Genomic DNA, 15,692 nt, shown 5'->3' with positions numbered 1-15,692 from the left:
GTATTTTAAATCAGAGAGGAGCAATGTAAACAGCCCAATTATTTCCCACCCCAAGATAAGTGATGTGCAGAAAGGCAGCTGAGATTAACAACACTGACACCTGATATTTGAGGTAGTCCTTAAATGTCGATGCACCTTCCCTGTAAATCCTCCTTTTGGGGGTTTGTACAGGTGGCTGCCTGTGTCGATGTTGGGCTCTGTCACCTTGAAGAAGGTTGAAGACCTAAACATGTTCCTAGTAGCAGACATTGGCCCTTTTAAAGAGGACAGGCAGGCAGATTTGCAGAGGAGAATGTTGTTGAAGTGTGAATTGGCTGCCATTTCTCAGCTGGTCAAAGACTCCTTGCTCTTTGCAATGTTTAGTGTAGAGGAGGAGATGGTAGCTCTGGTGTTGATTGATCAAAGGTTGGACTCAGTGATCTTGGAGGTAATTTCCAACCTACATGCTTCCACCTTGTGCTCTCAGGGGAGTTTGGAGAGGTGTACAAAGGGCGCCTGAAGCTGCCAGGCAAGCGGGAGATCTACGTGGCCATCAAGACGCTCAAGGCTGGGTACTCGGAGAAGCAGCGCCGCGATTTCCTGAGCGAGGCCAGCATCATGGGCCAGTTTGACCACCCCAACATCATCCGCCTGGAAGGGGTGGTCACCAAGAGCCGACCAGTCATGATCATCACAGAGTTCATGGAAAACGGCGCCTTGGACTCCTTCCTGCGGGTAATTTAGGCCATAATGGATCTCCCTGGAAGCTGGGAAGTGATGCTGTGATGCCCCACGAGACGGGGCCATGTGGGCTGTGGGATTTGGGAATGAGATGTTCTTGTCCCTTTTGTAAATCCCAGCCTGTTTGCTTAGTTTGGGAGCTGGCTGGAGTGTGCCATACATCTCCAAAATGTGTCTTTTGGGGTGCTTATCTCTGCTGGAATCAGGCAGGGAGCTGGATCCTCTGGGGAGGTGCAGCATCCTCCTGAGGTCAGGGTGAGTGGCCCTGGTCCCACTGTGGGGTCTCATGCTCAGCCCAGTGCCTGCTCTTTGTGCTTGCAGCAAAACGATGGGCAGTTCACAGTGATCCAGCTGGTGGGAATGCTCAGAGGGATTGCTGCTGGGATGAAGTACCTGGCAGAGATGAATTATGTGCATCGAGATCTGGCTGCCAGGAACATTCTGGTCAACAGCAACCTGGTGTGCAAAGTGTCCGACTTTGGCCTCTCGCGCTACCTGCAGGACGACACGTCTGACCCCACCTACACCAGCTCCCTGGTAGGTGCCTGCTGCAGGATGTTCTCCTCTTCCCTGTGTCCTGCACCTGCTGAACCTGGGAGGAGGGTTCTGGATGTACAGTCTGCCATGGGTGGGAGTACCTCATGAGTGTTCCCACCACAGAGGCTCATGGTCTAGAGGTCCTGGCTGTAGTTTCCACAAATTATCCTCTTTTCCCTCCTTTCTCTTCCTCCTTTTTAGAAGTTTTCCACCTTCCTCCTCCCTAAGCACTGTTCTGCCTTCTGCAGCTTATAGATAAGCCTCTTCCCTCTCCTCTGTGGAGGAAAGGTGCACAGAGAAGTCCCTGGAGAGACAGGAAGGGAAAGCAGGGAGATCACAACTCCTGGCAGCACAGCGATGGTGTTTTAACACCCCTTCCCCCAGTGCTCTAGGTCTGGTCTGCTTTTTCCTGCTGGAAACTTGTTCCAAGCATAAATTAAAGAGCCAAGCCTAATGGGAGCTCTGCCATTCCCCAGATGTCCTTCTCTTCCTTAATTAACTCATTTGTAGGTAACAGGGACTCTCTTCTCCCCCTGCTCCTGGCTACCCCAGGGACCCCCAGCTCCCCACTGTGGCCATTGTCCTGCTTGTGAGCCCCTGAGGGGTGTTAAGGATGATCAGAGGGGACAGGGATGAGTAGCAGGCTGGCCTCATCTAATGGATTAATAGAGGAGTGTGAGGTGGGTGCCGGCACGAGGCTGCACCAGCTCCTGCCAAAGCAGTTCCTTGGGCTGCTGAGCTGTGCCCAAGTGCAAGGGCTGGCTCCAGCTGCCAAAATGGGAAAGCCAGGGGCATGCCTTTAAGGCTGACTCAGTGTTTTGGACCAGTTACAGCCCATCACTGTCCCTGCCCTGCTCAATGGGATGTTCCAGACCTGCCCCACTCCCTTCCCAGACCCTTCCTGCAGGCAGCAGACATTGAGCAGACACCCAGCTTTTATTTTTCTTTCAAAGACCCCAGCAGTAGCTGCTGAGATGAGGCATGAATTAGTTTTTTCCCCACCTTCAGAGATAAAAAGAGATTATCTCATCTGTGTTTTTATTTAATTTGGGCCATAATAGATCTCCCCGGCAGCTGGGAAGTGATGCTGTGCCTGCGATTGCATCACTCTGCCTCCCACAGCAGGCTTTTCGCTCTGGGGAAAAGGCAGGAAAAACAACCTAGCAGTTAATTTCTCCATTTGTAGTTATTCAAATCAAATTTTTTGCCATTCATCCTTCAAGAGCGGCTGACGCGTCCTCGGAAAGGCTGTGGAAAATGATTGTGCTAAGTGATTCACAGTGCAGTCCTGCCCCCAGAAAATTCCCGTGTGTCTGTGGTTTTCCTTATCCCTTGGCTTTTTTTGTGGTTATTTTATGGAGCTTTCCAAGGGAGCAATCCCTCTGTGCGTGCTGCTCCTCCTCTCATCCCTGTGCCCTTGGCATGGCCTTTGGCCCTGGGACCTGCCCTGGCTTGGCAGGGTGGCTTGAGATGCTGAGCCTGATTTTGAAGCCTTGGGGGAAATGAGGAGCTCTCTGCCAAAGGCATTTTCCTACATGTGCTTTCCATTGGCTTTTAAAGGTGTTTTGCTTTTTGCCTTCCACTCCAAAAGCAGGGCTGGAAGGACCTTCTGGCAGCTGTGGGAGCCCAGGTGAATCTGCAGAGGATGCTTTTAGTTCAACCTTTTTTCCATTGAGGGCCAAGGGATGGGGATGCCTGTGGCTCCTCACCTGTGACAAGTACTAGCCCAGTCATGCTTAGCTTTGTCACCTGGTGACTCCCTGGGAAGGGACCTGGGGAGAGGCCACTGGTGTGCTGGGTCCTGCAGGGCAGCTGGAGTGGGGTAGTGTCAGTCAGTGGTGTAAATCCTTGGAAAAACCCATTTGTTTTGTTCAGCTAAGCTATTTAGGCAGGTACAAGATACATTAATGAATTTGTTTTTGGCTCCTGCCTCATCCCATCAGGTGCCACCTGCCTGCTCCTTGGTGGGGTCCCCAGGGACTCATGGTTTGGGATGTGTATGGGATGGCCCTAACCCTGACTCGTGGGCATCCAGCCTTCTCTGCCTAGGGAGACGTTTCTCAGCTGAAGTTCCTTTTTCTGTAGGGGGGCAAGATCCCTGTCAGGTGGACAGCGCCAGAGGCCATCGCCTACCGCAAGTTCACCTCGGCCAGCGACGTCTGGAGCTACGGCATCGTCATGTGGGAGGTGATGTCGTTCGGGGAGAGGCCCTACTGGGACATGTCCAACCAGGATGTAAGCACTGGGGGTCATCCACACTGCTCTGGGGGCCAAGGGGTGCTCATTTCCAAAAGAAATCCCTGCCTGAAGGGCTCTCTGCTCCTTCCTGGAGCCTCAGCAGCACTTGGTCTGGAGATGAAACAGGCTGGTGAGTGAGAGGATGCAAGGAGGGAAATTGGAAAGAAAAGCCAGTGGGCTGGTAATTGGACTTCAGCAAGCTGCAGGGCCTTTGAAAATGTTCAGAGGGTTTACGAGCGGGGAAGGAGCTTTGGAAGTGTGACTGCTGTACTCCGGCAAGATCCGCCGAGATAATGAGTGGCAGCTCTCCGCTGGGAGGAACTGCAGCTGCGGAGCATCAGAGCGGAGATTAACCTCGGAGAGCACTCGGCTCCTCCCGCTGCCTCGGCTGCTGATCAGCCGGGCTGGCCCTCCCTTTCCAGCTGCCTGCAGCCCCTCTGCCTGCATGAGCAGCTCAGGGAGCCCCCCGAGTCCTTCATCCCTTCATCCGCTTTCCCCCTCCCTCATCCATCCTCAGGTCATTAACGCCATCGAGCAGGACTACCGGCTCCCGCCGCCCATGGACTGCCCGGCCGCCCTGCACCAGCTGATGCTGGACTGCTGGCAGAAGGACCGCAACACCCGCCCGCGCTTCACCGAGATCGTCAACACCCTCGACAAAATGATCCGCAACCCGGCAAGCCTCAAAACTGTGGCGACCATCACCGCTGTGTGAGTGCTGGGCGTGGGGATGCTCCCTGCCACCCTCCCACGTCGTGGGGAAAGGCTCCCCGAGCGGCTCGAGAATCCATAAATCCTTAGATGGGGGCGGGAGGGATCTGTCTTCGTTCTGCCTGACATTCAGACAAAGAACATGCGGTTTTCAGCCAAGCAACAGCAATAATTCTTTGCTATTGATTCTTTATGGTCTGTGACCATTTGGGTGTGGTGGCTGCTCTGCCGACGCCTCATCCCTGTGGCTCCCGCAGCTGGAGTACAATGTGTGAGCTTGCAAAGCGCTGCTTGGCAGTGTTCCCACGGGACAGGCCTTCCTCATGGCCTTCCATGGGTGTGTGCTGGGGGAGCACAGGGATAACTGGGGGTGGGCTGGGGAGTGTGTCCCTGTGCTAGGCAGGGCAGTTCCTTGGTGCCAGCCAGGCTTGTCCCCAGCGGTGTGTCCTGTTTCAGGCCTTCTCAGCCCCTCCTCGACCGCTCCATCCCCGACTTCACTGCCTTTACCTCAGTAGACGACTGGCTGAGTGCTGTGAAGATGAGCCAGTACCGGGACAGCTTCCTGACCGCTGGCTTCACCTCCCTGCAGCTGGTGGCCCAGATGACATCCGAGTGAGTTGGCCATGCCAGGCTGCCTGAAAGTGGGGTGCTGCCCAGCTGGGGAGGTGGGGAGGTCAGTTCAGGTGTGAGCATCCCTTACACTGGTCACCCAGAGTCTGGAGGTGGCCGCATTCACTATTTGGGGGTCAATGTGTGGGTATCTCCCTGCTCTCAGTGATGCTCATGGGGCCATGCTTGGGCTCTGTGGATGTTCCAGCTGAGCTTACCTGCACAGAATTTGCAGAATGACTGGGTTGGAAGAGACCTTAAAGATCATTGAGCCCAACCCATGCCCTAACACCTCAACTAAACCATGGCACTGAGTGCCACATCCAGTCTTTTCTTAAACACATCCAGGGATGGTGACTCCACCACCTCCCTGGGCAGACAATTCCAGAACTTCATCCCCCTTTCTGTAAAAAACTTGTTCCTGATATCCAATCTCTACTTCCCTTGACACAGCTTGAGACTGTGTCCTCTGGTTCTGCCTGGTTGAAAGAGACCAACCCACCCTGACTACAACCACCCTTCAGGGAGTTGTAGAGAGTGGATAAGGTCCCTTAGCAACAGCAAACCAGGTTCACCACCCTCAGCTTCCCATTGACTTTCCTCTGTCTTCCAGAGACCTCCTGAGAATAGGGGTGACTTTGGCTGGGCACCAGAAGAAGATCCTGAACAGCGTGCAGTCCATGCGAGTACAGATGAGCCAGTCTCCGACCTCGATGGCATGACGTCCCTTGTCCCATGGGGAGGGGCCGGGGAGGGCAGAGGTGGGAGGGGAGGAACTGACGTGGGGCAGCGCTGCCAGAGGAGCCACTGCTGCCTGGGGACTGCCACTGCAGCCCGAGGATGTTCCTGGGACTCACCTCTGACTGGTGACTTCCGTTCCTCACCAACAGAAGCACACTTACCAATGTCATGGGGGACAGCGTATAAATACGTATAAATATGTACAAATCATATATTTAAAAAGCAAAGCAAAACAAAAAAAATCATGAAAAACAATGAAGACAAACCAATGTGCGTTGGGGAAGCAAACCCAAACCCTAGAGACCAGACTCCAATCCCACCACCAGTGAGCAGTGGTCGAAACTGAGAAGGAGGAAGGGGCTGTTGGGGAAGGGAGAGGCATGAGATGGAGCATCCTGTCCAGAGGAACCACCTTCCTTTTTCTTCTTTTGCCCTTCCTCCCTGCCCCAGCCCTCCTGGTTCACCCTACTCCCCTCTCTGCTCACGGACTGGGTGGAAGTGTCCTCAGATGTCTCTGCAGCTCCCTGCCATCCCACCCGGGTGCCGCTCTGGCAACTACCAAAGGACTTCACTGACCACTGCATGGGGGATCCGACTCAATCCAGTTAATGTCTTCATATTGAAGAAGAGATGTACCTTCAATAGAAAACCTTGGGTTTTGGTTTTGTTTTTTTTTCTCTTTTGCTTGCATTTTTTTTGCAAAAAGGAAAAAAAGGATTAAAAAAAAAAAACAAACTCTCCATCCTGGAAAATGGAAAGAGGTGTTCCCGTGTGTGTGTGTGCGCTCTTGTGCGCCTGTGTATGTTGTCAACCTTCCGTGGACTCGCTGCTCGTCCATGACCGAAGACCAGCGCTGACCCTGCAGCCAGCAGCCGGCCGGGCCCTGACCCGGGGGGGGCCAAGGGTTGTACCCACAGCCCCCAGGGGCAGGAGGCAGCCTGGAAGCACCTGGTGATGGAGGAAGCGCTCGGCATCCTGCACGTGGGGAGGAGGATGCCAAGGGCCGGCCGGCACGGTGGGGATGGGACCGGGACTGGAGGAGCCACCGCGTGGCTGTGACTGGGTTGGTGGCTGCTGGAGGAGGAGAGATGCTCTGGGAAATGGACTGCTCAGGCCTCCAGGGCCTCGGTGATGTCTGGAAGATGGCTATGGAGGACTTTTTTCCCCATCTTGTGGACCTAAGGATTTTGATATTGATTTATGGACTTAGGTTTCATGGCTTCAGAGGTAGGTCCGAGTGTCTTGTGTGTCTCTGTCCATCCATCCATCCTGCTCTGTATTTTTCTGCTGTTCTTTATAGCCTCTCCTAGTGGTTGTTTCCCCATATTTAATTTGATTTTTATTATTCTTTTTTTTTTGGTTCCTCCATTGGTCTCCTAGGCAAATTGATCCGGTTAAAATTGCCCAACACGTGTTCAGTGTTTACCCAGAATATTGTAAGGCTGGGCCATCTGACTTCCCCTGCAGATCACGCCAGGAGTTTGTAAAACGAATGAACTCTTAATAAGGCTTTTACTTAGAGGGCTGTGTGCAAGTTGCAGTGATCCATCACTGTGCTCTCGCTGGCGCTGTGCCGCGTGGTGGCAGAGCAGTGGCACGGGCTGGCTGTGCCTCAGGGGCTGCAGGTCCCAGCTGGGATTTGGTGGTGTGGTGGCTCATATGTACATGGAGATCCTCTGTCCTCCTCACTCACCCTCATCCCTCTCACGCTTCCATCCTCACCATGGCAATACTCCACATCTGCTAGTGCCACGGGGATGTCCTGCATCCATCCATGTCCTGGGGGTGTTCCTGAGCCGCAGGGATGCCCCATGTCCATCTGTGTTATAGGGGCTGCTTTACTTCTCAGCCCCTATCTGTCTGTGCCAAGGTGATGTCCTGTGTCCATCAGTGCTGTGAGGATGGCTCACACCCACCTGGGCTGTGGTTTTTCCCCATGTCTCTCTTTGCCATAGGGCTGCCCATATCCAACTACACCATGGGATTGCTCCATGTCCATCTGCCCCATTCTATTCCCATCTATGCCAGGAGATGCCTCACCAGATTTGCTTGCTGCCTCTGAACACAAGGAGAAAAGCCTGTGCTCTGCTTGCTGCTAGCACCCGTCCACATCTCCTGAGTGGGAACACTGTCCCTCTTGTGCTGGGGCTGTCAGGGTCCTCTGTGGCTGGGTGGACCCCTGTGTATCCTGTGAGGAGCACATGCTCAGTTCATGGTGGTTCATGAGGAACACATTCGTGCTCGTGGTTCATCACCACCAGCAGGTGAAGGACCCTTTGGGGTGCTCTCTACGCCTCCAGTTTTTTTCTTCCATTGCCCAAGGCAGGTGACCCGTGCTCTGCTGAAGAACAGGAACTAACAAGATGCAGGAATGAGCTTGTTTCAATTCACTGAACTCCCCTCAGAGAAAGAGGCAGAGAAAAACCCCCCTTGTTTACAACAGCAGGGACTGGTCCTCTTCCTGTCTGATAGGCGATTGCTAATACCTCTCGGGATGCTGGTGGCCCAAATCTGTATTCTGGGATGTTGTCACACGGAACACAACATGCAGATGGAGCGGGCGCCGCGCATGCTAATGCGCTGCCCCGCCACATTGGTATTCGCTGGCACTGAAGGGTCCTTTGTGGGTTTTTTTATGATTTCTCTTTTATTAGAAGGAAGCTAAAGGCATTTAAAGGAACGAGTGACAGCCACACAGGCTAAATATCAATACTGCACCTTTATGGCTCCCCTGCCACTGTTGCCAGCCCTGTGAGCACCTGCGAGGCAGCTGCTGCAGCCTGCTCAGTGCTGTCCCTGCCCCACACACCACAGCAATCCTGGTTTAATGTAAACCCTTTAATGCAGAACCACAGTATCACAGGGTGAGATGGATCTCTGAGACCATCGAGTCCAGCCTGTGACTGATACCCACCCACCCTGTCAGCCAGTCCTGAGAACTGAATGCCAGGTCCACCATTCCTTCAACACCTCAAAGGATGGGCATTCCACCACCTCCCATTCCAGTGTTTAATCACTCATTCAGTGAAGAAATTCTTCCTGGTGTCCAATTTGAACCTCCCCTGGCACAGCTTGAGGCCATTTTGTGGTAAATATGAAAGGGGAATCATTAAGTCCTGCCCATCCTACTCAGCAGATCAAGATCCCCTGAGGGATCAAACAGGCTGTCTGGGTGCTCAGGTGCTATCAGAGATGCCAAGACCATCTTGGTTCAATTTCCCAGGGTGGATGATACTCCTTGGCTCTGGGCCACCAGCAGTGCCCCTGGGCATTGCCAGGGCTGGTGGTCCTTCCATTCTGTTGCCCTTTCCCAGCTGTCCAACATCTGATGTCTCCTAAGCTGTGTCAGAGCAGATGATTCTCATATGCCACTACTCCTAACCAGCTGTCCCCACTCTTGGCCTTCTGCTGGGACCTGTATGTGTCCCCTCCAGGGTCATGCAAGAGCCCAGCAGCAGACTGGTGGTGCTCCAGGCTGAGCAAAGAGTGTGCAGGTGGGCTCAAATAAATCCCTGCAGTGAAGAGCCATCATGGGTCAGGGGAGTTGCTGTCTAGGTGATACTTGAGGGAGGGTCACCACGGGCCACCTGTTCTCTTGCCTTTCAATTAAAGTTGTTTTATCTTAACCAGAAGATTTCATGAAAGGCCATCAGTCTGTTAGTGGAAAACAAAGGGGGAAATCCAAAATAGCTATTTTTAGTTTTTGCTTTTTCTTGAAAAAAAAAGCACAAAAGTTTCAGATGATTTCTGACAGACCGTTCTGTTACTTTAGAGGCCTTTCTTTCACATAAAATCAGTTTTCCAAACTGTGAAGCCTTTCTGTCTGGAAGTGACAGTGCTATCCCTGCCTGGCCATGGCAGCAGTGTTGTGTTTGACCTGCTCCTCCTTTTCCTTTGTCAGCTGCCAAGGAAGAGGCTCTCACCTTGACTCGGGTGGCACCTCTTTGATGCTGCTCTGTTGCTCCTACTCTGGTGAGAGCCTCTTCCTTGGTCTAAAGATGAGCACTCCAGTTTCACATCTTTTGATTCACACTGGTTGGTGTTGGACTTCCTTTCTTTGATCACAGAGGAGAAGGGATGGCTCAGAAGCTGTTTTCTGCCTGCAGAGTTACGGTTTTAAGGGAAAAAAAAAGAGTTTTGGATCAAAGAGGACCAATTGCATAGGCCTTTTCTCTGGGCTGGGCTCCATCCATCACACAGGGTCCTGATGGGTTCCTGTGCCGTGTGGAAGTGCTGGGAGGGGCCCATTGCTGGTGGAAGTGCTGGGTTGGATCCTGACCCCTGCCACTGCTCCTGAGTGAAGCTCAGTCAGTGCCTTGCTCCTTTGGCTGCACCCCACGTGAATATCCATGCATGGATGTGGCTGCGTGCCCGGGTGAGCCCACCTCACCCTCACCCCTGATCCTGGCCTTTCACTTTGTGCTCTGCAGTCATCAGCTCCTTCTCTCCATTTCTATGGCAACTGTAAAAACCTCAACCCTTTTGTGTCTTTTTAGGGGATTTTTTTGTGTGTGTGTGTCTGGGTTGGCTTTGTCCTTTTTGCATGGAGTGTTAAATCAAAAAAAGGGACTTTTGGCTACCAAACCCCTGCTTTGAGCTTGGCCCAAGGTCTCCTGTGAAAAGCAGTGGGCAAGATCCTCCTCACAACTGGACTGGGTGTTGCCAAGTGGCTCCACATTTCCAGCCCTGCTGTTACTTCCCTCATCCCCCAAAAATCCCCATTTGCAATTCAGCTGCATTGTTCTCCCCTGGGGCTTTTCCATGCTTTTTTCCAGCACCCATCCCTGGGTGTGATGGAGGAGCAGCAGGCTTCTCAACGGCAGTAATTAAAAGGAGATGTGGTGCCTCTGCCAGAGAAGGTGAACCCAAGCCCCTCACATCTCTGAGGCTTGAATATGGAGGAAGAGCGTGTATTAATGGCATAATTATGTGCCTCTTTCCAGATAAAAAAAAGGAATGTATTTTATGCCATTTAATGACCTTCAAATTAACAGTTCTTTGAAAGCACTTATGTATATTTAATTTTAAATATTTCTGCAAGTCAGAGCAGGGTTTGCGATGAAAACAGCAGGCAGCCGGTTTTTAAATAAGAGTGATCTCAAACCATTATTTCTGAGCCTGTCAGCTCTTGGTGCCTCTAATGCTCCTTTGCCAAAGAGAAAACAGGGCCATCCCTCCCCCTTGCCTGAGTCCCATAGGATCTCTTCTGCTTTCTGCTTTTCCAGGTGTTTGATTCAGAGAGAAGGAAGGGCTGGGTTGGGCTTGGGTTGCAGAATCTCACCAATAAGTTTGCCTGCATCCCAAGGACATCTCTGTGGGAACATCCCAGTTGGCCCATGGTCTGGGATAAATCGTTGGGCATCACCTAGGAAAGGTTTTTTGCACTGCCATCAGCCCCTGCCATTGTTCTGAGATGAGGACAGACACGTTTCCCTTTGTTAAGGTCTGAATTAAGGCTTTTGCCTCTGATCCATAAAAACTGCCGATATATCTGAGCCACTCTGTGTTCACTTGGAAATCATTACTCTTAAACATTGAATTTGAGTTTAAAAAAAAAGGATCGATCAGCTTCTGAGACGAGGAATGGATTTACAGACCCAGAAATGTTCTGTAGCTCCAAGGCCACCTGTCCTCCTTTCCTGCTGGAAAGGGTGGGGCCCAAGGAGTCACATCCAGCTCCAACACCCATGCAGGTGCTGCTTGTCCCTGCTGCCTCAGTGTCCCCACTGTGTGAGGAACTGCAGGGGGATTTAGTGTTCAGATTGTTGTCTGCTGTGGTGCCTCTTCTGTGAAGGATCCTGCCAGGGTGGATAGTGATCCAGTACTTGGATCATTCCCAGTGAGTGTCCTCAGAATTTTGAAGTTCCAGAAACTTCTTGAGTGATGATGGGGGAGAAGCCAGCTCCACGCTGACAGGACTCCTGTGGCAAGTTGTTTCACACCATCAGTGATTTCTTTGCTGCTCCTGTTTTATATTTTTCCTATAAAAATATATTGGTGTTGGTGGAGGGGTTCTTTGGGATCATCTTGGATCATCAACCCTCCTGCCATGGAGGAATGGCTCTGCCTCTCCCAGCTGAGCTCAATCTCCTCCAAAGCCTGTCCAGGAGGTGTGAGAGCCGCTGTTGGGTTGTGCTCTTCCATTTTTGATGACCTCAGGGTTTGGCTCTGTCTCAGGGGAGATCTGCTGGCTCCAGTCCATCACTGGGCCCTGATGGGCTGTGTTGTCTTCCCAGAATTTGACATGGAAAGGGGAACTTCTCCAATCAGGAGAGGACCTCCTCTGCTTTGCCTGGCAGGAAGAGATGTGAGGTGGGAGCTGGCAATCAGTGTGATGTCTTGGTTCCTGTCAGAGCAGCAGATTGGTGCTGGGGAGGGAAGTGCACTTGTCTTGGTGACCCTGGTGCCTTTCAGCTGTGCCTTTTGGGGTTGTCAGAGCTGCTGGCCTTTGGGTGGCATCCCAGGGCTGTCACTTTTGGCTGGCTGTCCTCCACAGACCAGCACTGTGAGCACCCCTCCAGCCCAGGCACAGCTGCCCCCTTCTCCCTGTCTGTGTCTGAGCATCACTGCTGCTCCTGCTCTCCTTCCTCTGGCCATTGGAATTCAAACAGCCCCAAAACCCCTGGCTGTCCCACCCTGCTGCATTGCTCTGCTGTAGTGGCTGTTTTGGGGACAATCTCTGGATCCTTGTGGACCCCAACACATGGTCAGCTGCATTGCAGGTGACACAGCCATGGAGGGGGTGGCCCCATCAGTGGCAGAGGCAGGATGGTGTTGAGGTCTCCTGGCCTGTCTCCGGAGGATTAATGCTGGAGGAGGTTAATCTGAACAAACCAGCCCTGTGAATTTTAAGTGGATTAGCTGAACTCTGCTCCTTCCCAAAGCAGACAGTGCCCTTTTGGGGCGCATGTGGAAGTGGATTAGGCAAAAATCTCCTTAAGGCTGCGTTAATTCTAGATAAGTGTAAGGAGATTAACGTCCATCCACTTAAAAAAATTAATTGGAGTGAACTTTTCTCTGTGTCCCCAAGTAAACAAGACTCAGAGCTTTCCCCATCCAGCAGCTGGGCTGTGCCTTTCCCCTCTCTATCTTCCCATCCCCTCATGTTGTGCAGGAGCTGCCATTGTGGTGGGGGAACCTGCTCCTCTCTGATTATCCTCAGGGGCCTTATTAGGCCATTGAACCCTTGTGTGAAGGTAGGGAGAGAAGACAGGAAAATTATGGTCACCATCAGTGCAATTATCAATGCTCATTAGTGCCAAGCAGGACTGACAGCAGGAGGTGCAGCCCATGGCAAGTGTTGTCTGAGGAGCCAGGTGAGCCTCACATCACATCCTTGTGGGGCTTCCATGGACAGGCAGATGTGGAACGTGCACATATTGCTTGGTTTACTTGTTTTTCCCTATTGTGCTTTGGCTGAACTCTTCAGATTCCACAGCCTAAATGTTTGGGAGACAGCCAGAGACTGCTGTGGTCAGGGACTCAGGCTGGGGTTAGTGCCTGGGTGGCAGTGCCATGTCATGTCCCTGATGGTGCCTGGATGGGGATGGGGCTCTGGGAGGCCCCAGGGAAAAGGGGTGAGATGTGACTCCTTTTGCAGAGGGTCTGGAAATGGACTGGTGCTCGGGGGGGCTTGCAGGATACAGGGACAGCTTTGGGACACTCCCAGAGTTGCCTCCATCCTTCCCCATTCCCACCCTTTTCCATGGCATCACACGAGCACAGCAGCTGCGTTTGCAGAGCCACCCTTCCTTGATTATTTAGGATATTTGCAATTCTGCCCATTCCCAGGAGTGTGGAAAGGGAGAGGCCCGGGGGGTGACACGGTGCCTGCATCCCAGCCATGCTGCTCGACAGCTCCTTCCCTCTTGGAACGCCTTCTCACCACACAGACGTGGCCTTTTCATTGCTATTTGTGTCACGCCAGCTCTCAGAGGCTGAGATCAAAGCTCTGCCCGCCTCGAAGGGGTTCCCACGCCGGGAGGAGGAGGAGGAGGTGGGATGAAGGATGAGGGGGTGACTCGGTGGCTGCGTACCTGGGGATGAGCTGCACTGCCCCCAGCCCCCCCACCCCAATCCTCCTCCAGCTGTTCATGGCCTGTCCCTCGGGTCTCTTGAGATCCATCCTTTGGGATCAGCCCAAATCATCCTTGGCTGTCCCTGGATCATTTTTGCCCGACGAAGAGAAGGGCTGCAGCTGCTGGGGGAGAGCTGAGCCTGCAGCCACCACCACCCCCGGCAGGGCGCGGCTTCCCCAGGGAAAATAAACCCCAAAGCCTTGGGCAGCTCTGCTCTGCCGGGCGGGTTGGGAAGGAGGGCTGAGAGCCGGGAATACCGCGGGGGAAGGCGGTGGCGGGGCCGGGAACAGCGCCCGGGGCCGGAGCCATGCTCGAGTCCGGCTTTAATGTGGCAGAATCCGGAGCCGATAGAAATCACCGCCACCCCACCGCGACTCGCACCCATCCCCCGGACCCACCCGGCTCAAGCATCCTCACATCAGTCGTGTTTCTGTTACAGCTTTTTTTCCAGGGGTTTTGCTGTTCTGATCCCACTAACGTTAATGAGAGCTGTGAGACCAAACCTCCAAGCATGGCACCAAAAGTGGCCCCCTGCGCCCAAGAAATATCCAGCAATATCTTTTCCCCCAGCTCAAGTTCCCTTTTTAAAAAGATAATCTCAATTTCTCTTCCCTTTTCTCTGCCCCTTTTCCCACAAAACACTACATTACTAAATAAAACTTTCATTACTACCTGGGTTTGCTAAAGAAAAAAATTATTTCCATTCAGGAGAATGATGAATTTTAATAGGAGTGAAATGTCAGGCACAGCTGGGGTGGGTTTCTGAAAGCATTGGTATGTTTGGGGAGGCACAGAGATGCCCAGCAATAATTAGCCAGTGAGCCCCCTTTTTTTGTGACCCAGCAAAGGGACCCAGCAGTCAATTGCTTTGTTATTTAATGTGCTGCCTTTATGTTTCCAAGGTGCAATTGTATATTAAAAGCATCTTTGCCTCTCCAAAGTGGCTAAATAATGGGATTTTGCTGCTGTGTGGAACTTGTTGGTCATAGAGTGTGGGGAAGGTGCTCCTGCGGCTTCTCCTCTGGTTCCCAGACCTTTTGGTTTCCCCCTGGCAGCAGAGAAAATGGGGATTTTTTTTTTTTTTTTTTTGTTACATTGGAAAAAGCAATTTGATGGTGCCTGGTGGTTTGCTCCTGCTTTACACCTGCTTTAGGGGGCTCATTTTGCAGTGGGAGGGGGTGGAAAGGCATCTTGGCTGCGGGGGGACACAGATACCCTCCCACCCCCAAAATCACGTCCCAGCCTCCGCTCCCTTAAGCAACTCAGCTTCACAAAGAATTCCATCTCTTTTCCCCCTGAAGAGAAATGGAGAGCTTTCAGTGAAATCATCACTTTTCTGACAGCATATTAATTAATCCCTGCTCTTTTTTTTTTTTTTTTTTTTTTTTTTGAGAGGCTGGATGCGCTGTAAGAAGCCTTTGGGTTTCTCCGGGCGCGGGGAAGGATGCGTGGCTTTCTGAGCTCTGCACCTGCATATTCTCACCGTCTCCTCGTCTTCCTCTTGCCTTGCAGGGCGTCGAGTGCAGCATTGCAGGGGCCAGCAGCGTCGGAGAGGGGGCCCAGGGGCCGCTCCCCAGCCCAGGATGCTCCGGGAGGTCCCGCAGCGCCCCGGTCCCCGTCCCCCCGAGCCGCGGCGTGTCCCGGGCCAGCCCTACCCTGTCCTGTACATAACCAGTGAGATGTCTGTAAAAGATTTCAACCCTTGGCATTTTTTTTGCTCCCCTCTCCCCCCCCCCTTTCTTCCCCAATTTGTTGATTGTGTTGAAATTGTCGGAGTTTGTAACAGTATCTTTCAGAGAATATTGTACTAAAGAGAAAATTGCACTCAATAAAAAGGATGAAATAAGCCTGGTCCCTCGCCTTCCCCTTCCCAGGGGCAGCCTTCCTGCTGCCGGCTTCTCTTCAGCTCGGAGCTGGGGGAGTGTTTGCCATGAATATTCATTTGGGGAGCTGGCAGCGCTCCACCGCTCCTTGACTTTACCTCGAATGTTGATGTCTATCAGATTTGGCTCCCCGGTTTGTAAATGAAGTGACTTTATTCTCGGCGATCCCTATCGG

The 15,692-nt window shown here is 52.5% G+C and overlaps 1 protein-coding gene across 2 annotated transcripts in view; it reads left to right on the top strand.

Annotated features, from left to right (window-relative positions):
- The window catches only part of EPHB1 (EPH receptor B1), a 105,407-nt gene extending 89,927 nt beyond the window's left edge, over positions 1–15,480 (top strand). For both annotated transcript variants that reach the window (XM_066557047.1, XM_066557046.1), the window contains exons 11-17: positions 467–714; positions 1,042–1,257; positions 3,343–3,492; positions 4,013–4,206; positions 4,663–4,818; positions 5,429–6,783; positions 15,147–15,480. In XM_066557047.1, coding sequence (XP_066413144.1) covers positions 467–714; positions 1,042–1,257; positions 3,343–3,492; positions 4,013–4,206; positions 4,663–4,818; positions 5,429–5,537 — 1,073 coding nt within the window. In that variant the 3' untranslated portion in view covers positions 5,538–6,783; positions 15,147–15,480. The remainder of the gene's footprint in view (positions 1–466; positions 715–1,041; positions 1,258–3,342; positions 3,493–4,012; positions 4,207–4,662; positions 4,819–5,428; positions 6,784–15,146) is intronic.
- The last annotated feature ends 212 nt before the right edge of the window (positions 15,481–15,692 follow it).

This window comes from Molothrus aeneus, chromosome 10 (genome assembly GCF_037042795.1).
Source record: "Molothrus aeneus isolate 106 chromosome 10, BPBGC_Maene_1.0, whole genome shotgun sequence".
NCBI lineage: Eukaryota > Metazoa > Chordata > Aves > Passeriformes > Icteridae > Molothrus > Molothrus aeneus.
This window is presented reverse-complemented; position numbering and strand designations above follow the sequence as displayed.